The sequence below is a fragment of the Arachis hypogaea genome, chromosome 6 (genome assembly GCF_003086295.3).
Source record: "Arachis hypogaea cultivar Tifrunner chromosome 6, arahy.Tifrunner.gnm2.J5K5, whole genome shotgun sequence".
Classification (NCBI taxonomy): domain Eukaryota; kingdom Viridiplantae; phylum Streptophyta; class Magnoliopsida; order Fabales; family Fabaceae; genus Arachis; species Arachis hypogaea.
This window is the reverse complement of record NC_092041.1, coordinates 21,175,386-21,199,118: the sequence shown is the minus strand read 5'-3', so window position 1 is coordinate 21,199,118 and position 23,733 is coordinate 21,175,386. Positions and strand designations below refer to the sequence as shown.

Here is a 23,733-nt window from a genome sequence, read left to right as displayed (position 1 = left end):
AGATTTTATTCTTCTTCTTCTTTTCATTCTCTTGATTTGCTTGAAAGCTTTCGATCTTCATCCAATTGAGCAATTGTCTCGGAAGAAAAATTGTCCAGACTTGGATTTCCTCTGAACTTTGGAAGAGGAATGAGGAAATCATGCTAGAAATGCTTTCTCATGTTGGACTGGGTTGGGGGTTGGATGGATATAGTGACATATAATCCTACCAATACTTTGATCTAGAAAAATATGTGGTATAATAAGTGATTGTACTTCATCTTTTTTCATGAGCAATTAGATCTAGGAATTGGGTAATTGTTCAAGCTTAGAGTGATTGAATTGCCAAGAAATTGGGATTCAATCACCTAAGATTGCCAAGAGATCAATGAATACATGGATTGAGGAAGAGATGAGAATGAACTTGATCCGGAGAATGCAACATCTCCTAAGCCCAATGAGCTTCCCCATTTCTGGTCAATTAGCACGTTAGCGCCTATTAATACACTAGCATTTATAATTTGAAACTATAATTGTATATAAATACCATAAAAAATAAACCTATATATGAAAAATATATTTATATCAAATAATAAAAATTTAATTTACAATTATTTTTCTTTTGTTTGAAATAATTAATTTTTTATATATTTTTTAATTTAATTTTAATATACTATTAGATTAAAAAATTTATACATCTATTTAATTATTTATTATAATTTAAAAATATCTTTTACATTTATCACGTAAATAATTATCTAAAAGAATAAATATAATCAAATAACTATGTAAAAAAATATACATATTTTGATATATCAAAATTAACTTTCATGCTTTTAAACAATTATTCTACTATTAATTATAATATTTAGAAGTTTATTTTTTATAATATTTATAACATAAGATACTTTTTAATTTAAAATAGTTATTACAAATAAGATTATTAAAAAGATAAAATTAAAAAATATTATATCATTTTAAAATAAAGAATATTAATTAATAGATAAATACTATTTTTTTATCTCAACTAATTTTTTAAGACAAAAAAAACTGTAATTTTACTTATATTTAAAAAACAAAGATTTTGTTTGTTAATTAACAAGTTGATTGGATTTAAAAAATTATATTATCACTGTTTATTAATTTTTTTATTGAGTTAATTTATTTAATTATTTTTAATTTTGATATTAAATCAAATTTAATAAAATAAATATTATTATACGTTAAATTTAATAAAAAAATATTTTTAACATGAATCTCAAAATAAAATTTTATAAATTTTTGTGGGACAAAAATAAATTACATCGAAACAAATATATTAATTTATATAGAATTATTTTTTTCTTAAATCTAGTGGGGCAAGTGCCCCCTCCTATAATGTTTGGGTCCATCCCTCCTAATATGTTATTTGAGTACTGTATAATTACGTATTACTTTTAATTAATACAAATTTATAATATTTTTTATGGATAATTTTTTTAACACATTACTAATTCTCTTCTTCAAGAACTCTTCTTGCCAGATCTCTCTCTTCTCCTACTTTGAATTTCGTTGAATGCTGGGGAGGATTAAGCTCAATTTAAAGAGCTTCAACTCTGAGTGGCTTGTTCTAGAGAAAAGATGTATTTTCTGCATGCAAATACAATTTCAACATATCCTTTTCATGTTGATAAAGTCTTGGTAACTTCTCGAAAATATTCAAAAATATCTGCGAAAGCTGCATGAAATTTTTGCGCAGCACGGCCTCTACATATTGTCCGGAAGCCTTCACGTCTGCGACGAATTCTGTAAAAGATGGTTGTGATCTCTGCTCAGCACGCTTTCCACGTGTTGTTCGGGCGCCTCCACGTCTGCGACGATTTCTGGCTCACATTGACAGCGCTAGCACCCATGCATGTTAAACTTACCCACAAATTTGTAAAACACTCCTATCGTTAATATTGGATAAATACACTGTTACCCTTTCTATATTTAAAATAAATTTCGTATATTATTTTTATTAAATTTTAAATATTTTAGTTTATTCTTGAAAAACATATTCTTTAGAAAAATAGAAAGAGTCTAACTAAAAAGCCAATGGAATATTTGTACAATGTGTACAATGGGCTATATGAGTTACAAAATGAACATCACCCATAATATCTAGAATAACCATCTAAACTGATTTTGGGGTTCACCAAAGATCGAACTATTGACCTTTCGGATCTAGAAAAAAATAACACTAATGATTATATCTCTAATATTCCCTAAATCTCCATTGTACATATTGTACAAATATCACATTGACTCCTTATACTTTCTCAAATAGAAAATTCACATCTTTTTCCCCTCTTTCTTGAAAAAATAGAAAATACAAAAATTTTGTGCGTCTTAAATACAACACGACTATCTCCAACTTTAAAGTCAAATGAAAAAATTTCGGTTGTTTATTTGAAGGGGAGAAAAACGTGAAGTAAAGACCGAAGCGAAATGAATTAACCTGTAACTCTACTAAGCACTAGCAAGTTTTTTGTTATTATGTGTGTTTGAATTTCATCAAATTATAAGAAAAATATTTTTAACAAAAAAAAAACTTTTTATAATTTGAGTATATTTGTTAAACTTTTTGAGTAAAAATAAAAGTATTAGAAAATAATTTTTTTTAAAAATTATAGTTTTTATCTTCTTAAAAAGTTCTCTTTTTATTTTAGAAAACGTCTTAACATAATAAATAAATAAAAATAAAATTTTTTTATATTAATGTACCTAAATCTAATTTAAAAATAAAAATATTTTTACATAGAAGATCTAACATCAAATTACTTTATTTTAAAAAAATCTTTTAAAAAATTACCTAAAAGAATTTTTAATTAGATTAGAAAACTACCCTGTGATTCAAGTGGCACTTAGGTCCCCTCTTTTCTACGATTAAAAGGTTCTTACATTGAACTTCTCATAAAAAGACAGCCAGTGATATACACATCTTGCATTAATATAAAATCAGGAAAAAGATTACACCAAAACAGTATAAGATAAACAGTTTAACTTAATTAACATACCAGTAGTTAATTTCATGACCTTAAACTTCTTGTATGTAAAAAAAAAACATAAAAAAAATTAAAAAAATAAAAATAAAAAGAGAAAGCTACCCGAGAACAAAATTGTGGAAGACACCTATTTTATTACTATTGATTATCATTTTGCCAAATTGGGGAACGATGCATCTACACGCCCGTAGGCCCGTTGACAATTAGTTGGCAGGTACTAGCTATAAAATATAATACTGACACATAAACAGAACATGGCATAATAGGAGACACCCAAACACACATTTAAAATATTTATAAAATGCTGAAACACGATATATATTAAATAAATTATAATAATATTTTAATATTTTATTAATATTAAAATATAAATTAATTTTTAATTATTTTTAATATTTTTTAATTATATAAAATATTTAAAATATTTTTTATTTAATAGTTAATAATATATATTATTTCTAAACTTATTTCAAAAATATATATTAAGAATAAAATTAGACACATTGATAAATAATAATATTTAGATGTATCTAAATATATCTGAATTTTTTTATTTTTTATCAAAATACGGTTGAATACATAAAATACGGGTGTTAGACAACTGTTAATAAATGTCATGTTTAAAATGTGTCCGACACATGTACATAATAAATAAAAAAAGTGTCTATACTTTATAAATAGATAAAATGATCCCGAATATTAATATGTTTAAAATAAAATAAAATAAAGAGTACAATACTTTTTAATAAAAAGTATAAAATTTAAATATAAAATTTTAAATTATAAATAATAAATTCTAAATTTTAAATGATAAACCCTAAATTCTAAAAATTTAATTTTAATTTTTAAATTTAAATTATTAAATATAAAATATAATAAATAAAGAATTAAAATTTATTTAACTAATAAAACATACCGTATTTCTTACTTAGCAAAGAAATTTAAAAATGAGCATAAAATAAAGAGTAATTCTTTACATCTAAACAATTTTACATTTAAGTGATTTGAGTTATGCGTTTCTTTTTTCTGTTTTTTTTCCTTTCCCTTCACACTGGATGCTACGTCTTCTTCTTTCTCCTTCTCTTATTGGAATTTCATCTCCTCATTCATTTTCATCCTTCTCCTTTATTATCATCATCATCATCATCATCATCATCTTCATCATCATCTTCTTCTTCTTCTAATACGTATGGTCGTTATCATTATCATCAAATTCGAATTTATATAATTGACAATTTTCGTTCATTTAATATTATACAATAATTTTGTTTTGATAATATTTTTGGTTCATTTACGTTTCTGACTTTGAATTTATATAATGGACCATTTTCGATTCATTTGGTGTTATACAATAATTTTTTTTTGATAATATTTTTGATTTATTCGATCACCACAGAGAATCAGAACCAATAAAGATGTTAGAAAAATATTAGTGTTATTACGAATGACGATAATAATGATAAAGGAGGAAGAAGAAAAGGAAAGAAGAGATAAAAGAAGTTCAAATAAAAAAGAAATAGAAGGAGGAGGAGAAAGAGATGGATATAGTGATATAATGATGGTGACAATGACCATAATAAAACAAAAGAAAGAAAAAGAAGGAGAAGAAGAAGAAGAGAAGGAGGAGGAGAAAGAAAAAGAAGACCAAGCCGCGCAGCATAAACTTGACTTAAATGAACTTAAATGTAAACTTATTTAAATATGTAGCGAAATTCTAAAATAAATATGGAATCATTTTTCAGTAATTTGGATTTATTAATTGATTAAAAAAAAATTTTTAAAAAATATTTAATTTTTAGATGGCTAACATTAGTAAGTTTTGTTTTCTTTATTCGAAAATTAATTTTTTAATTTTTATTTTTGAAAAATTTAAAATTTAAAATTTATAATATAAAATTTTAAATTTTAAATTTTAAATTAAAAATTGATAATAATTAAAAAATTAATTCTCTAATTAAATTCTATCAGAAATTATATTTACGATTGAAACAAAACTTTTTTGTTGAAATACTAAAAATACTTAACCTATCAAATGCAATTCAATAATTATGAGCCACATGGCCAAAAGAATGTATTAATGTTTTTAAATTATTTTGTTTTAAATGTTCATGCTTATCAAATTAGAACGATAAGACATCAATGCAGACCTACAATATTTTTTAAATAATTCTTTGAAATTAAAGCATCGTTGCATGATTACGTTGCAAGCCACATTTTAAGGCAATGCTTGAAATAAAGATATACTATATTAATATGTTAAAAGTAAAGTAAAGCATTATGCATAAATAAGTACTAAATATATAAACTTGCGATTACAGCTATGAATGACAATGACATGCAGATGTTCATATAGGGTGTAGCAATGGGCTACTTAGAATATTGTTGCGATTAAATAGTCAGAATTACATCATTATTATAGAGAGGAAGAAGAGCCTGGAAGGATAAAATAATAAATTATAATTTAGAGATTTAAAAATTTAAATAACAAACTAAACCATAAATGTATTGTATACGTTTAAAAGAATAATTTCAATAATTTGAATATTTTCTTTTTCTTATGAAAGAATTTATTTGTTAATATAACAACAAAATTGATTGTTTCTTTCTTATGTGTCCTCGGGTCGCCAATCAGCTCTGTGCCTCTGTAGTTCTTACAATAGTTACTTACAGAAAAAGAGGAATTTGACCTCTTTCCAATATTTAAATTTAGTTTTAACTTAATAACTTGACAAGAATATAGGAATAATTATCATATATTTTCAAGTAATAACTCAAGTTTATTCTACATACTTTTAGCACATGAATAGCCGTATCTTTAATTAATTTAATCCATGGTTAACATTTGATAAAAATAAAATTTTGAAACACTCATTAAATGTACAATACAATTATACAAGTATTTGTCAAGTTTTATATCCGTATAAAAGTAAAAATGATACAATTGATTAGGTATTTAAAATTCAATTAAAATACGATATTTAAGTTCAAATTTAATATGTTAAAAAATTTATTTTATAAATAATACTACACATTCAAGTTTTTTTGTTAATTAAGTCTAACTAAATTAGTCTAATATAACAAAAATCAGTTATGACTAGTATTATTCCAAATTTTATTGTTTAATTTGATTCATAAAAAGACTTAAATATGTAGTATTACTAAGGTTGCGAAAACCGAACCGGTCAATGAACCGGTGAGGCGACTGGTTCACTGGTTCGACCGAGGTTCAACCGGGATCGGTTTAATTAAATATTAAATAAAATTATTAAAAATTTAATATATAATTTTAAATTCAATAATTTGTAAGTCAAAAAATTTTAATATGAAAATAATTTTAGAGTTATACTTCAACATGAGACTAAAAAGTATTATACCTCAAAATTTGATATTAGTAATTTTTTTAAAAAATTTATTAATAAGGTTTGGTTGACTAATGTATACTAGTTAAACACGGACAAAATTACAACTGTACAATTATAAGAACTCATAACAATGAACCAAAAATTAAAGAGATAAGCACGGTGGATACAATTTGTTCTTAATGCATAATATAATTTTTTTCTACAATGAAATCAGAAGCACTAATAATTTTTTCCTCCCCTGATTGGTTAGCTGCTAAGCTCTAAACATGTTAAGAAACCAAACTAGTGAACCTCTAATACAGCAACTTTAGGAATGTAACAATATAATTGGCAACAACAGCAGATCCCAGGTAATAGAATGTGGTGGTGTACTGGTCATTGACAATTTGGAATACACCAATTTCAACTTTTAAATGGACCTTCTTCTTCCCAAGCTTCTGTTCTAACTTTAACCCGTTTACCAATAAAGTGAATATATTTCCACTTGAACCCGTATCTTCATCAGGTTTTACCTGCAACTCCTCCATGTCTGCAAAATATCTAACTTACAAACATGATAGTTCCATGTCAAAGCATAGAAGAATTAACCTTATAATTGCTGAACAGCTTGCATCAAGGTATAGTAAGATTGATAGTACAATAAAAATATACCTCAATCATCTTTTCTGGAAAATGATGATGATCATATAATGTGACCATTCTAGAAAACAATCTCTTTGAGACAGAACGTGTGTGAGCATGTACAATCATATTCCACAATGCCATGATTGATTGAATTGGGTGAGAAATTTGCCATGGCTAAAGAAGCTGATCCGAATTCAAAATTCTGAAATCCAAATTACAAATTACATACAAAATCCAAAATCCAAAATCCAACCTTTAGAATGATTAATTCATATAATTTAGAATTCAAATCAAGAATACAGACTAATAAACAAATAAATAATTCAACAACCAAAATCATGAAGCAGCAACTCATTTCATCATGAACAAATCCTGAACAGATACCAAATCATGAACAGCAACTCAAACAAAATTTTTCTGATGACCTCATCATGAATCCAGATAACAAATCATGAACAGATATCAAATCATGAATCCAGATAACAAAACATGAACACAGCTAACAAAACATGAACACAGACTTAACAAATCATGAACAAAAAAATCATAAAATCAAGCACAGATAACAAATCATGAACGAATCGCAAGCTAATAAATCATAAAATCAATCACAGAAAATCAGAAGGCAGCGAGGTGGAAAGAGAAGGCGACGATTAAACAGGAGGCGAGGTGGAAGGCAGAGTATTACCGGTGGCGAGTAAGGGAGACGATGGAGGAGGCAAGCTCGGCGACGATGATGGAGGAGAGGAGCTCGGCGACGACGAAGAGGGGCTGTGGGATGTGGGATGCGGTGGCGATGGCGGTGGGATGCGGTGGTGATGGTGGTGGCTATGCGACGGCAAAGAGGGGCTGCTCCATCGTGGGTGCCTATGTGACGGTGGGTCTGCCTGTGGTGGCTATGGTGTCTCTTGTGAGAGTTGAAAGTTGAGAGTTGAGACTGAGATTAGGATTCGTGGCTTCGTGCGTTTAGCTTCTCTTGTTTCCTTTTTTTTTTACCTTAAAACGATGCCGTTTTGAAGTTTAATATCCAAACCAAAAACCGCTAAAAAACCGGACGATTCTCCCGGTTCATTGGTTAACCGCCAGTTCGACCGGTTTTCTCACCGATTTTTTACCAGACGGTTTCTGATCTTATCCGGACCAACTAGGTAACTGGTTCTCGATTTTTTCGATTGAACCGGCCGGTCCGATTCGATTTTCAGAACCATGAGTATTACTCTTATTTTAAAAAAAATGACAAATATCCTTGACTTTTTGATCCATAGACATTTAAATTTCTCAAAGATTTAAAAATATATTTAAATTTCTGACCTTTTCAAAACCTAAACATATTGATCTTTCATGTTCCCTTTAATCTGTCAAAGTCAACATAAAAATCAAACGTGACTCCTATTTTACTTACACGTGAGAGAATTTTTAAAATTGAACAAGTTAGATTTAAGGATCAATATGTCCAAATTTTGAAGAAATTAGAAACTTAAATGTATTTTTAAATTCTCAAAGACTTAAATATCTGCGAACCGAAAAGTCAAGAATCAAGTTATCCTTTTCTCCTTATTTTAGATAGTAATAACTTGACCGATTTCAACTTTTTCATCAATTTAATCGCATTTTCTTTAATTTGTCTAAAAAAAAAAATACAATTATTTATATTGTTGCTTAATTATATACTAAGTACATCACAGTAATGTGTTTCCACATAATCACCGTGACTTTACATCAGTCATTTCACAAAATCATCAAGAAACAAGTAAGTGGGCAATTAAAACACCAAGCAGCAAACTGAGAAGATAAAATTCCAGAGAGACATATAATGCCCTACTCTCAATCACTGAGAGGCAATAACCAATAACTGACGTATAACGAAGTCAACATTTGACTACTCACCAAACACTTCCTTGTGAGTTGTGACGATAGGTGCTTCCAATTAAGCAGCACAGCAGGAATTAATTTACACACTAAAACACCAATTATGGGGGAGGGCCGAAGAAACGAAAGGAGACGACTAACACACAAAGAATGCATAGTACAAAAAGTGATGCAATCCACTTTTCCACTATACAGTGGAGCAATAAAATGACTCATAGTATTTGTGTTGATATTACCCTACATTCTCGGCAGTGTTTTCTTCTCCACACCATTTTGTCACTTATAATGAGTAACCATATCTTTTAGGATCTCCTGGCAAAAAGAAGGGATGTCTTAACGCTTCCCTTGCTCTAAGCCGCTCTACTGGTTCATACCGTAAAAGCCCTTGCAAGAGGTCAATCAAGTCACCGGCAGAATGATCAACGTGCTGCATTATAAGGTTCTGCAGAGGAATATTAGAGAAATAAACAGGTAAGGAACTGGATTAAAACTACTTGACACATTGTCACCATGGAAGAAAACTAGATGATATAATAATCATTAAGTTCCTTGGTTACAAGGGTAAGCAGAAGCTCTCAGTTGAAAAATTTGAAGCTATCACGTGTAGATGACAAATACTTTTGCATTAAGCATCTAATCAACTCAGCCTTTTTTGCACTGACCTAAATTTCATCCAAGTGTCGTCTACAGAATTATCTTTTTAAGGCAAAAAATGTAGCAAAACATGTGGCAGGTAGAAGAGGAAGACCACTAAGCCACGGAATCATCATATAAAACACGTACTATATATAATTATATGAAAGATGAATTAGGTATAGGCAAACCACAGAGTTGGAATTACCGGTAATCGAGGCAATTTCCAAACTGCCCTCATGCTTTCTCTTGAAGTTGAACTATCAGGCCAACCCAAACGTGCACCCCTTCTAAAATACTTCTCGGCTCGACGACTGCAGTACCAGGCATTACATGAAAATCCACAGAAAGGTTGACGAGAAAAAATATTTCCAAGTTCAAAGAGAATCCAAAAGCTCTTACTCTGCCCTGACCACCATTTGGGGAGGCAGTGGCCCTAAAACTCGCTCCATCATGGCAAGATGTTCCAAGTTCTCATGCGTCTGGAAAAGTGCCTCACCCTGTTAATATAAAATGAAGAGGAACATTAGACAAGACCAAAAATAAACAAAAGTACATATATGGAAATCTGAAATAAAATAACCCAAGACACAAATTAAAGATCATAGAAAAGGTTTTTTGTTGATGGAAGTATAGCAACAAGAAATAAGAATATAATCTAGCCATTATAAATATCAACAGGCCTCAAGATCAAAAACCTGTTGGAAATAACATGTATATGTCATCAACACATGTTATAGGTACTAGCTACCCAATCCAAACTTCCAAGTGGTATGAATTGACCAATTAGAAAGTTATTTTGATCCCTTGACATACCATATAACATTTTCTAAGGTAGACAAAACATAGCATATCAAATTTTCTAGGCCAGCTATGGACAACTATTTTTAAACCTTTCCATAAAGGATTAGAGTGTTGACTACTTACTGTGCAAAGTTCAACTAATATGCAGCCTACACTCCAAAGGTCACAAGGATAATTCCATCCAAGACCTATAGAAAAAACAAGAGATAGTAAATACTAAATATAGATAGTAAATATAAGGTATGGTCACTGATCCAATAAGCATAAATTTCACAAGGAACAAAAGTTACCTAAGATAACTTCTGGTGCACGATAATGTCTTGTTGACACTACATAACTATGATCTTGATGCTCAAATGTTGTACTCCCAAAATCAATGAGTTTAATGGAACTTGTCTTGGGAAGATTCTTGAAATAGGAGCCATCTTTTGTGGTCCGTGACAAAAACTTAAATGTCACAAATGAAGAACATGGCGACAAAAGAGAATGGATGTTAAATTTTGATCTTTGAGTTGTTGAGAACGAACAAGTGCAACAAAACTTCCATGAATACAAAAACTATCTTAACCAAAACTATCTTAACCAAAACTATCTTATAGATACTATCTTACCCAAAACTATCTTACAGAAACTAGCACAAGTGCCGATATTTTTTAGCAAGGAAAAAAAAAATGCAACTACACAGTTCAAAAGTGAATTTGTTAACAACATTTGCCAGCACCTACACATTAGTTTCAGCAACTGACAATTGACAAAGAAAGTTGAATCAGCATAGTAGGATAATGACTGAAAAGAGGATACCTTATAATCTGGCACTTTGATAAATTCTGATGAGACAAGCAGAATATTCTCTGGCTTCAAATCAGTGTGAATCAAGCATAAATCATGCATAACTGCAGATATTAAGAATAAAATAAGAGTCTTAAAAGCATAAATATTTATTTTCTGTTAACTCAATAATAGTTTCACTTGTTTTCAAACATCAAGCTTAACTATCCGCATTCAATATTTATGAGCCATTACATGTGTCTTGAAAATTAACCTCCCAACAGAAAAGCAGCACAATATATGTATAAAATATATAATAATTTGGTAGTTGGTACAAGATATGTTCACACACATGCTACAGACTCCAAAAGTTGTCTGGCAAACTCCCGAACTAGATCAATGGGAAAAGAACGATAGCTGTTTTTGCGTAGAAAATCGTATAAGCTTGGTCCAAGCTTCTCAAATACCTGTTGAAACCATTTCAATAGATCCGCAAGTTTTTTAACTCACAGAATACTTAAACATGATGGAATAGATACTCCTGTCATATTAATCAAATTACAAGTATCAATAAATACTTACAATACAAATATGATTACGATAGTCAAACCAATTCCGTATTTGCACACAACTGCAAAGAACGAAACCACTTATACCACAATTACTTTTTAACATCTACAACCAATAATGGAAGAGAACCAGAATGAACTCTTACCGAGAACCAGAAACATCATGTTTGGCTAGCCTCATCAGCACATCAATTTCAGTCATTGCTGCCTCACGATACTTGATTAGGGAGCGAACAATTTTAATTGCCACAACTTCTTTCTTTTCATTGTCAAAACATTCCAAGACTTGACCAAATGTTCCTGAAGGACATTCAAGCATCCAAATTAGACCATAACATTTAGGAATAAAACAACTCCAAGAATAGGATTTTTTTAGTAAGCTTAAAAATCTTATCCCATAAAAAGAACCAGAATCTTGGATGCTACCTTCCCCCATTTTACCAAGAATCCTGTCTGCAAACATAACAGAATCAATTTTAGTTAAGGACACATATGACCTAAGCATAAAGCTATACATAATAGCAAAAAATGACAAAAGAAAACAAATCTACCCAACAGAGATTCATTTGTTAAAATTAATCATTCAAAATCTCAGTTTAGATGAGTCATAAATAGAAACTTGGAAAGATGAAAAAAAAAAAAAAGTAGGGAAGGCAGGAGGCTCTATGATACTAGACTTAACAAACAGAGCATTGCAAACCAATATACTTCATATTAAATGAGGATGAATCACCTACATCGTGGTGTCAAATTTTCACCCACGGCAAAAACATAGTGACCATCTTTATCATCAGGCCTCCAAGGGGGCGATCCATTTCGAGACGTTCCCCTATAAAACATGGATGATGAATAAACATGATTTGGAACAATGCCATTCCCAACCTCCTGGCTGCGATTTGAAGCTGGAAGAACCTGCAACCATTCACAGACCAATCAACCAAAAATTAAGCAAAAAAATGTTTCCATCATTTAAAATTATATGACTCCAATACACAACAATCAAGCCTAATGTTGCTTATAAATCAACCTAAACTTCATCCATATGAAATACACCAACTGTGATAATAATTAATAATTTCTATACACATTAATTGAGCTAAAAATGTCCAAACCAGAGGCAAATTTGTTTATTTAATTTTAAAAAAAAGTAAGCATCAAATTGATATACAAATCAATTCACTAGTATGAAATTACGAGCAATCAAGCATAGGGGAAATTACGAAAAAGATAAAGATGCCGAGAAGAAAGAATGAGATAAATGAAAACCTTGCAAGGAAGAGGAGGAGGAATAGGAGGCGGAGGAGGAGGCATGTCCCATGTTAAACGAGGTCTCTTCCTTGGCCTCTTGTCTATGCTCCTATGCGGAATCTCCATTATCCGCTGCGTCTCCATTTACCTGAGCATGAAGCTCTCGTCACGATATAGCATAAGAATTCTGAACTGAACTCGATTGTTTTCAGATCACGTCCGGATCAGAAAACACACCAAGTTGGGGAAATTCTGTTCCGAATAACCACCTAAAGTTGGATCGGATGAGAGAGAGAGAGAGAGAGAGAGAGAGAGAGAGAGAGAGATGGAGAATGGGTTCAGGCTTAACCGTGGTTAACAGAATGCTGAAGCGTTATCATCATTCATCAACGGAACCGATGGTTATGGATTTCGGCCAACATTATTTTCTTGAGGAACAAATTATACGGCCCATAAAAGCCCAATTTGAGGCCCAAATTATACAGCCCATAAAAGCCCAATAATACTGTAACCACTGTAATGGTAAAAAAAAAAAAAACAACGAATTCAAGTCGTTAAGTCAGATCGGGACAGCGATGAGGAGAGTCGAAGTCGAGCATTGCAGGAAGCAATCATCAGCGTTCAGCCATGGCCATAGCCGCTACCATTTCTCTTCCTATTACTTCTCCGACGCGCCGCCACAACAGTCTTCTTCGCCATTCTTCTTCCACCACGCTATCCGTTTTGGCCACTCCTCAACGCACTCTTAAATACACTAACCCTCGCATCGTCGCTTCTTCTTCTTCGATGAGCATCGATGCTCCCGTCAAAACCTCAACCAGTTCGTTTCTCGAGCGCAAGGAGTCCGGCTTCCTCCACTTCGCCAAGTACCACGGCCTCGGAAACGACTTCGTTTTGGTGAGCCATTCCGCCACGTCATCATTTCCCCAACCTTCTTTCCCCTTTATAACATTGCGTGTGGGTTTCTGAATAGATTGATAATAGAGACTCTTCGGAGCCAAAGATCACTGCTGAGAAAGCCGTTCAGCTCTGTGACCGTAACTTTGGCGTTGGTGCCGATGGAGTTATCTTTGTTCTTCCTGGAATCAATGGCACTGACTATACCATGAGAATTTTTAATTCTGATGGTAGTGAACCGGAGGTAATCAATAGACTCTTCTTTCTTTTATTATTATTTTTGTTATTAATTATCGATTGTTGATATTTTATTCACTTAAATTGGTACCTTTTTCTCGTTAGATGTGTGGCAATGGAGTGCGATGCTTTGCCAAATTTGTTTCTCAGCTTGAGAATTTACACGGCAGGCACAGGTAATACTCATTCTCTAATTACTCAGAAGATTTCACACTGTTTTGCTTGTTATAGCGAGTAGCCTGCGATATTGTGTGGATATCTGTAATGGTAGCGGACTTGTTATGAATGAATAGCTTGTTGAAAATATCGTATAACAATGTTTGTAAGGCTTTGTTGTTGTTTGTTTGTTTGCAGTTTTACCGTACACACTGGTGCTGGTCTCATTGTTCCCGAAATCGTAGAGGATGGGAACGTAAGTTGTTATTGGGCTAGTATTTGCAGTTTACTTATTTAGTGTTGTTGGTTGGTTTAGAATTGAAGGGTTTTGTTTTCAAACTTATCTGGTATTCATTCCTGTAGTACTAACTGTTTCAGGTCAGAGTTGATATGGGGGAGCCGATTCTTAAACCATCAGATGTTCCTACTAAGTTACCTGCAAATAAGGACGGTGCTGTTGTTAAAGCAAAACTAGATGTAGATGGAGTTACATGGAATGTCACTTGTGTTAGCATGGGAAATCCACACTGTATAACATTCAGTAATGAAGAAAGCCAGGTCTATACTTTTAACATACAATATATAATTGCATAGTTACAATTCCCATTTTTAATTATCTTCATTCTTCATGCATTTGTTTCTATCCAAAGGGATGAAGCTGTGTAAGATGGCAAAGAAGTACAAAAAAAACCCAATAAATGACCACTGCGATAATATTCTGTTACAGATGCATAGATATTCATTGGCACAATTGAATGTACAACCTTTTATTTCAAAATGAAGAAAGCTCCTTTGAAATTCTAGTATTTTTGTTTACTGGACCCTTTGGTTTAACACCTCGGGAGAAGCTTCTGTCTCTGTCAGAGCAGTGTGACAATAACTTTTAACAACTTTTTTCTTCTGTTTTGACTTCTATTTGCAACAGAATTTGCTTGTTGATGATTTGAAGCTAGCAGAAATTGGTCCAAAATTTGAAAATCATGAGGTGTTCCCTGCACGAACTAACACAGGTCAGATTGTCAATTTTCATGCTTAGAGTATGATTGTCAACACTCTGTATTATGTTTATACTGTGTGCACCTCTTCAATCTTTTATTTCTTACACTAGTGCCTCAATAATATTGTGCTGCTGCCTTGTCCTGTACCCCAAATTTTCAACCTCCATGTTTTGATTCATTGAGCTTGATCTAAAGGGCCCAAATGGTTATCATTTAATCCTATTGCAATTCTGCACTCTCATTGCGATAACATGGAATGATCTCATGAGTTTTAACGTGCAGAGTTTGTACAAGTTCTGTCTAATTCTCACCTGAAGATGTGTGTTTGGGAGCGTGGAGCAGGTTAGAACATCTATATGCTTGTTCATGTCAAAGTTGAATCATGTGTGGTCTGCATATCAAATATTTATATGGGAGAACTTAACTCTTGCGGTTTTGCTTTCTTTTTCTTTTTTTTTTCTTCTGCAAATTGTTTATATGCAGGTGCAACTCTAGCCTGTGGAACTGGAGCTTGTGCCACAGTTGTTGCAGCAGTTCTTGAGGGTCGAGCTGGGAGGGTATGTTCATGTTTTATTTTGATTTCTTTCAATAAAATATTTTTTTCTTTGTCAAAAGCTGTCTCAGATTATAAGCTGTTTTTAAACACAAAATAAAATAATCTAGGAAGACATACTGAGTTTTATATTTATCCTGCAACAAGAAGGAAAATGAATTTTCATTAAGGTTGTGTTCGACTGTTCGGATAGAGCATTTTAAAATATTGGGGAATTTAGAACCCTAGTCAATCAAAATACCACATTTTAATTCCCTTAAATTTGAAATAACTTTCTTTGGATGAAACAATATCCAATTAGGAGGACATGGTTTAGATGTTATTATTTTTGTTTTCTAATATGTGAAATTGTTACAGAATTGCACGGTTGATCTACCTGGAGGGCCTTTGCTGATTGAGTGGAAGGAGGAAGATAATCATATTTATATGACAGGCTCAGCAGACCTTGTGTTTTATGGATCTTTGCCCCTTTGATATGCTTGCGCAATTGCCCCATAAATGATATTGTTAAACTCAATCCTCTGTTAATTACCAATTATGGAATAAATTATATATTAGAGGTGCAAACTTCAATTTTGTTTGGTCGACAGGTTTAATAGGTTGAATGACTGTTTTTTATGTTGTACTATGTGTACATTAGATTAGATAACAATGAGTTGTGAGAAATGTTTTTCAATTCCAAACACCAGGAGATGGGAGCTTTTATGGTGCCGAATGCCGAAGAAGAAAAACATCTTTATGTGAGGAACTTTGAGTTTAATTTCATGGGTTAATGGTGAAATTAGTTCATAAGGTAAGATATTTTTTAAATGTCTCAAATTTTTCAATTAAATTGGTCTATCAAAAATTAAAAATTAATTCTATTTGTTCTTCAGTTACTTTATTAACAATTATGGTCAATGATTGATGTAAAATGTTAATTGAATACATATATAATACTTGACATGTTTAATTAAATATTAATTAAATATGTTTGTAAAAATCTATTAATTTTGTTCTTTATCCTAATTACTTAAATTCTATCTCTAATATGATTTAATATGATTTAGCAACTAAATTGATAGATTTTTATATGGAAAAGTTCTACATCTATTTAAAAATTATATGGATTTTATCCAAGTACACACGTGTTTTCTCTCACCCAAACTCAAGTTTGTTTTACATGTGTCTCATATAATGTATATAACATAATTCTTCTTTTGTATGATCCATCTTTCTCAATGTAAACCTTTCTATATAACGTAATTCAAGTACCTTCTTTTTCTTTTCTGTTTCTTTTTTGGTTCTTCTTCTTCCTCTTCTCCTTCTTCTTCTTCAACCTAATTAAATTTATTGTGCTTTTTTGTTCGCGTTTTTCTTCTCTGTATTATGGATCTGAATTGACTTCAACGTAATTAGCTTTGTTGTTCTTCGTTTTTTTCTTTGATCGGCACTTTTGAATTGAAACTATTAATAAATCTACTTCAAATCAGTTGAATGAGTGCAATTTGGATAATTCTTGCGAAACGTAGCAATTTGATGAGGTTTGGATTATTGAATTTTGAATCGAATTCAATTGAATGCAATTGCTAATTTTATTTGAAGTGAATTGAATGGACTGAGGTGATCTATATCTGAATTGAATTGAATTGAATTGATAATATGTAACTATGAGTAACTGTGAGTAAGTGTGAGTAACTGTGAGTAACTATAGAGTTGTTTCACCATGTCCATGTGTTCGGTTCGGTATGCAGAAAGAAGTAAAAAAAAATTAGACGAATATATTTTGTTCTGTTCCCTAAGCACTATATAATTGTTTCACTATAATTATGTTTTCGGTTCACCATAATTAAGATTTCGGTTCACCATGCAGACCAGCTATGTTGTGGATGAAAAATTTGTCCCAAAGGTAGGAATGATTTTCAAGACACTAGAAGAAGCTGGAAGTTCTACAAACATTATTCCAAACTTGCCGATTTTTCTACGAAAATAAGGAACACGACTCGGGATGGAGACAAGATTAAGAATCAACTAATTGTATGCACCAGAGAGGGGAGGTGAAAATCCAAGATATCTCCAACTTTGAAGACAAACCCTTCAGTTGGGTTAAATTGTCTGGTTACGTACACATAATGAAGGATGTTGGTCTTTGGACAATTTCCAAAGTTGTTTTGAATCACTCACATCCTTGTTGTCCAGACCAGGCTGAGATGCTCAAACAACATAGGGAGCTTAGCATGTTTGTGTGTCGCACCATCGAAACCAACGATGAAGCCGGAATCAGACCGAACAAACTTACCAATCAATTATGGCAGCAGCTGGTAGCCACCGTCAAGTAGGTTTTACTGAAAAAGATGTCAGGAATTACATCACAAGGGAAGTACGGAATATTTCCGAAGAAGACGATGCCAAAGAATTTGGGAAGTACCTAGTAAGAATGAAAGAGAAGAACCAAAATTTCTTCTTTGAGCTCAACCTTGAAGGCGATCATTGCATTAAACATGCATTCTGGGCCGATGCAAGAAGCAGGGCTGCATTTGAATATTTCGGAGACGTGGTTTCATTTGACACCACGTATAACACAAACAGGTATTCGGTTCATTCAAATATATTTTGATGTTCAATGCATGTATATATTTCAGTTCACCACAGTTTGCTTGTTATTTATGCAGGTACAATTTGGTTTTAGGTTCTTTTGTGGGCGTGAATTACCACGGCTAGTCAACACTTGTCGGATGCGCGCTGATGAAAAATGAGGACATCCAATCATTCAAAAGGCTATTTGAGTGTTGGCTACGTTGCATGGGAGGGAAGGCACCAAAATTTAGTCTTACCGATCAATGCGCATCGATTCAAAGGGCAATTGAGCTGTGCATGTCAACAATAATTCACCGTTGGTGCATCTGGCACATTATGAAGAAGATCCCAAGCAAATTAAACAGCTACAAGGGACACAACGAAATTGAACAAGAGATGAGCTATGTTGTTTGGAATTCGTACACAAAAGAAGCATGTGACAAAAACTAAATCAATTTCCTCAGAAAGTACAGTCTCGGAGGCAACAAGTGGCTTTCAGGTAATTGAGATTTCAATTCGAACTATTTTCCTGCTCATATCTTTTTTTCTCAAAGCATGCACTATTTTCGGTTCAACACACCTTATGGGTTCGATTTGTTTTGCAGAGCTGTACGAGGATTGGCATATATGGATTCCAATTTACTTGGATCACCACTTCTGGGCCGGGATGAGAAGCACACAAAGGAGCGAGAGCATTGGTGCACGAAATCACAATCACAATTTTGCAATTCCGCACAACTAACCAGCAAGTGCACTGGGTCGTCCAAGTAATACCTTACGTGAGTAAGGGTCGATCCCACGGAGATTGTCGGCTTGAAGCAAGCTATGGTTATCTTATAACTCTTAGTCAGGATATCAATAATTCTCAGATTTGGTTGTAAAAAGTAAAAGAACATGAAATAAATACTTGTTTTGCAGTAATGGAGAACAGGTTGAGGTTTTGGAGATACTCCATCTTCTGAATCTCTGCTTTCCTACTGTCTTCTTCTTCATGCACGCAAGGATCCTTCCATGGCAAGCTGTATGTTGGGTTTCACCGTTGTCAATGGCTACCTCCCGTCCTCTCAGTGAAAATGTTCAACGCGCTCTGTCACAGCACGGCTAATCATCTGTCGGTTCTCGATCATGTCGGAATAGGATCCATTGATCCTTTTGCGTCTGTCACTAACGCCCCACAATCGCGAGTTTGAAGCTCGTCACAGTCATTCAATCCCTAAATCCTACTAAGAATACCACAGACAAGGTTTAGACCTTCTGGATTCTCAAGAATGGCCACCAATGGGTTCTAGCTTATACCATGAAGATTCTGCTTAAGGAATCCAAGAGATACACACTCAATTGAAGGTAGAACGGAGGTGGTTGTCAGGCACACGTTCATAGGTGAGAATGATGATGAGTGTCACGGATCATCACATTCATCAGGTTGAAGAACAAGTGGTATCTTAGAATAGAAGCAAGCGTGATTGAATGAGAAACAGTAGTAATTGCATTAATCCATCAAGACACAGCAGAGCTCCTCACCCCCAACCATGGGGTTTAGAGACTCATGCCGTAGAAGATACAATATGAAACGTGTAATGTGTCATGAGGTGAAGATATAATAGCAAAAAGTCCTATTTATAGTGAACTAGTGACCTAGGTTTACAAGAATGAGTAAATGACGTAAAAATCTACTTCCGGGGTCCACTTGGTGTGTGCTTGGGTTGAGCATTGAATCTTTCATGTGTAGAGACTTTTCCTGGAGTTAAACGCCAGCTTTTGTGCCAGTTTGGGCGTTTAACTTCAATTTTTGTGCTAGTTCCGGCGTTAAACGCCGGGAATTCTGAAGCTGATTTGAAACGCCAGTTTAGGCCATCAATCCTTGGGCAAAGTATGGACTATTATATATTGCTGGAAAGCCCTGGATGTCTACTTTCCAACTCAATTGAGAGCGCGCCAATTGGGCTTCTGTAGCTCCAGAAAATTCACTTCGAGTGCAGGGAGGTCAGAATCCAACAGCATCTGCAGTCCTTTTTCAGTCTCTGAATCAGATTTTTGCTCAGGTCCCTCAATTTCAGCCAGAAAATACCTGAAATCACAGAAAAACACACAAACTTATAGTAAAGTCCAGAAAAGTGAATTTTAAATAAAAATTAATAAAAATATAATAAAAACTAACTAAAATCTACTAAAAACATACTGAAAACAATGCCAAAAAGCGTATAAATTATCCGCTCATCACAACACCAAACTTAAATTGTTGCTTGTCCCCAAGCAACTGAAAATCAAATAGGATAAAAAGAAGAGAATATACTATAGATGAGCGGGACTAGTAGCTTTTTGCCTCTGAACAGTTTTGGCATCTCACTTTATCCTTTGAAGTTTAGAACGACTGGCATCCATAGGAACTCAGAATTCAGATAGTGTTATTGATTCTCCTAGTATAGTATGTTGATTCTTGAACACAGCTACTTTATGAGTCTTGGCCGTGGCCCAAAGCACTCTGTTTTCTAGTATTACCACCGGATACATACATGCCACAGACACATAACTGGGTGAACCTTTTCAGATTGTGACTCAGCTTTGCTAGAGTCCCCAATTAGAGGTGTCCAGGGTTCTTAAGCACACTCTTTTTGCTTTGGATCACGACTTTAACCGCTCAGTCTCAAGTTTTCACTTGACACCTTCACGCCACAAGCACATGGTTAGGGACAGCTTGGTTTAGCCGCTTAGGCCAGGATATTATTCTTGTAGGCCCTCCTATCCACTGATGCTCAAAGCCTTGGATCCTTTTTATTTTTACCCTTGTCTTTTGGTTTAAAGGGCTATTGGCTTTTTCTGCTTGCTTTTCTCTTTTTTTTTTCTCTCTTTTTTTTCTTGCTTATTTTTTTCACTGCTTTTTCTTGCTTAAAGAATCAATTTGATGATTTTTCAGATCCTCAATAACATTTCTCCTTTTCCATCATTCTTTCAAGAGCCAACAATTTTAACATTCTTAAAACAACAAATTCAAAAGACATATGCACTGTTCAAGCATTCATTCAGAAAATAAAAAGTATTGTCACCACATCAAACTAATTCAACTAGTTTCAAAGATGAATTCAAAATCCTGTACTTCTTGTTCTTTTGTGATTAAAAACATTTTTCATCTAAGAAAGGTGATGGATTCATAGGACATTTATAACTTTAAGGCATAGACACTAAGACACTAATGATCATGTAATAAAGACACAAACATAGATAAACATAAAGCATAAAAATTTGAAAAACAGAAAATAAAGAACAAGGAAATTAAAGAACGGGTCCACCTTAGTAATGGCGGCTTGTTCTTCCTCTTGAAGATCATATGGAGTGCTTTTGAGCTCTTCTAGGTCTCTTCCTTGTCTTTGTTGCTCTTCCCTCATAGCTTTTTGATCTTTTCTAATCTCATAGTGGATGATGGAATGCTCTTGGTGCTCCATCCTTAGTTGTCCCATGTTAGAGCTTAATTTTCCTAGGGAGGTATTGATTTGCTCCCAATAGTTTTGTGGAGGGAAGTGCATCCCTTGAGACATCTCAAGGATTTCATGATGAGGAATTTGCTCAAGCTCTTGTTTGCTCCATTCTTTTCTTAGTGATGAGCTTTTGAGATGAATCTCTCCATCTCCCAGACTCAGATGTGGAAGCTTTTGCCTTCCCTTTCCTCTTTATAGAGGTTTCTCTGGCCTTAAGTGTCATACATGGTTATGGAAAAATAAAAAGCAACGCTTTTACCACACCAAACATAGAAGGTTTGCTCGTCCTCGAGCAAAAGAAGAGAAGAGGGAGTAGAAGAAGAAAAATAGATGAGATGGAGAGGTGTGAGTGGTTCGGCCAAAGGGTACTAGGGGTGATTGGGTGAGGTTATTTTGGGGAAGAGTGTTATAGAAGGGTGTGAAGAGGAGAGAAGAAGAGGTGAGGTAGGTGGGATCCTGTGGGGTCCACAGATCATGAGGTGTCAAGGATTTCTCATCCCTGCACCATGTGGTGTGCAAAACGCCCCTTGCTGCCAATCCTGGCGTTAAACGCCGGGCTGCTGCCCCTTTCTGGCGTTTAACGCCAGCTTTTTGCCCATTCCTGGCGTTAAACGCCAGTCTGGTGCCCCTTTCTGGCGTTAAACGCCCAGAATGGTGCCAGACTGGGCGTTAAACGCCCATTTGCTGCCCTTACTGGCGTTTAAACGCCAGCATGTTTTCCTCCAGGGTGTGTTATTTCTCTTTCTGTTTTTCATTCTGTTTTTGCTTTTTCAATTGTTTTTGTGACTTCACATGATCATCAACCTACAGAAAACATGAAATAACAATGGAAAATAAATAGATAAAATTGGGTTGCCTCCCAACAAGCGCTTCTTTAATGTCAGTAGCTTGACAGTGGGCTCTCATTGAGCCTCACAGACACTCAGAGCATGATTGGGGCCTTTCAACACCAAACTTAGAGTTTGGTTGTGGCCTCTCAACACCAAACTTGGAGTTTGGTTGTGGCCTCCCAACACCAAACTTAGAGTTTGAATGTGGGGATTTTGTTTGACTCTGTATTGAGAGAAGCTTTTCATGCTTCCTCTCCATGGTGGTAGAAGGAGAACCTTGAGTCCTATAGTTTGCAATGTCTGCAATCCATGGAGCTTCCTGAATAACAAACAATTGCTCATCCGGAAAGGTCTCAGAGATCTCAGTGGAGGGGAGGGACGCCCCAGCTACTAGTTCTATCCGGGACAAGTGATCAGCTACCTGGTTCTCTGTCCCTTTTCTGTCTCTTATTTCTATATCAAACTCTTACAGAAGCAACACCCATCTTATGAGCCTGGGTTTTGAATCCTGCTTTGTGAGTAAGTATTTAAGAGCAGCATGGTCAGTGTACACAATCACTTTTGACCTTACTAAATAGGATCTAAACTTGTCAATGGCATAAACCACTACAAGTAACTCTTTTTCTGTGGTTGTGTAATTCTTCTGTGCGTCATTTAGAACACGGCTAGCATAATAAATGACGTGCAGAAGCTTGTTGTGCCTTTGTCCCAACACTGCACCAATGGCATGGTCACTGGCATCACACATTAGTTCGAATGGTAATGTCCAGTCTGGTGCAGAGATGACTGGTGCTGTGACCAGCTTGGCTTTCAGGGTCTCAAACGCCTGTAGACACTCTGTGTCAAACACAAACGGTGTGTCAGCAGCTAGCAGGTTGCTTAGAGGTTTTGCAATTTTTCAAAAATCCTTTATAAACCTTTTGTAGAATCCTGCATGCCCCAGAAAGCTTCTGATTGCCTTAACATTGGCAGGTGGTGGTAATTTTTCAATTACCTCTACCTTTGCTTGATCCACCTCTATTCCCTTGCTTGAAATTTTGTGCCCAAGGATAATTCCTTCAGTCACCATAAAGTGACATTTCTCCCAATTTAAGACCAGGTTAGTCTCTTGGCACCTTTTCAGGACAAGTGCTAGATGATCAAGACAGGAG

At 33.8% G+C, this 23,733-nt stretch overlaps 2 protein-coding genes and 1 long non-coding RNA gene across 4 annotated transcripts; 2 read left to right on the top strand and 1 right to left on the bottom strand.

Annotated features, from left to right (window-relative positions):
* Positions 1-8,730: 8,730 nt before the first annotated feature.
* On the bottom strand, positions 8,731-13,394 carry LOC112696441 (serine/threonine-protein kinase AFC1). 2 transcript variants are annotated; one of them, XM_025749210.3, is made up of 12 exons: positions 12,901-13,394; positions 12,372-12,546; positions 12,061-12,087; positions 11,781-11,934; positions 11,648-11,696; positions 11,418-11,532; positions 11,099-11,190; positions 10,588-10,744; positions 10,421-10,485; positions 9,896-9,993; positions 9,702-9,807; positions 8,731-9,302 (listed from the first exon to the last, which is right to left on the bottom strand). In XM_025749210.3, the coding sequence occupies exons 1-12, from the start codon at positions 13,024-13,026 to the stop codon at positions 9,141-9,143; spliced, it is 1,326 nt and encodes a 441-aa protein (XP_025604995.1). In that variant the 5' UTR covers positions 13,027-13,394; the 3' UTR covers positions 8,731-9,140. The 2 variants fall into 2 exon arrangements, with proteins under 2 accessions (XP_025604995.1, XP_025604997.1); XM_025749212.2 differs by lacking the exons at positions 11,418-11,532; positions 11,648-11,696 and having other exon boundaries at positions 12,901-13,259.
* An 81-nt stretch (positions 13,395-13,475) lies between these two features.
* Positions 13,476-16,296, top strand: LOC112696442 (diaminopimelate epimerase, chloroplastic). Its single transcript, XM_025749213.2, has 9 exons — positions 13,476-13,779; positions 13,856-14,023; positions 14,122-14,192; positions 14,371-14,428; positions 14,551-14,730; positions 15,098-15,182; positions 15,453-15,512; positions 15,654-15,727; positions 16,081-16,296. The coding sequence occupies exons 1-9, from the start codon at positions 13,510-13,512 to the stop codon at positions 16,195-16,197; spliced, it is 1,083 nt and encodes a 360-aa protein (XP_025604998.1). The 5' UTR covers positions 13,476-13,509; the 3' UTR covers positions 16,198-16,296.
* Positions 16,297-17,575: 1,279 nt separating this feature from the next.
* LOC140173435 (uncharacterized) lies at positions 17,576-19,906 on the top strand. Its single transcript, XR_011862247.1, has 4 exons — positions 17,576-18,291; positions 18,375-18,778; positions 18,885-19,107; positions 19,198-19,906. It is a non-coding gene; the product is annotated as an uncharacterized lncRNA (long non-coding RNA).
* Positions 19,907-23,733: the final 3,827 nt, after the last annotated feature.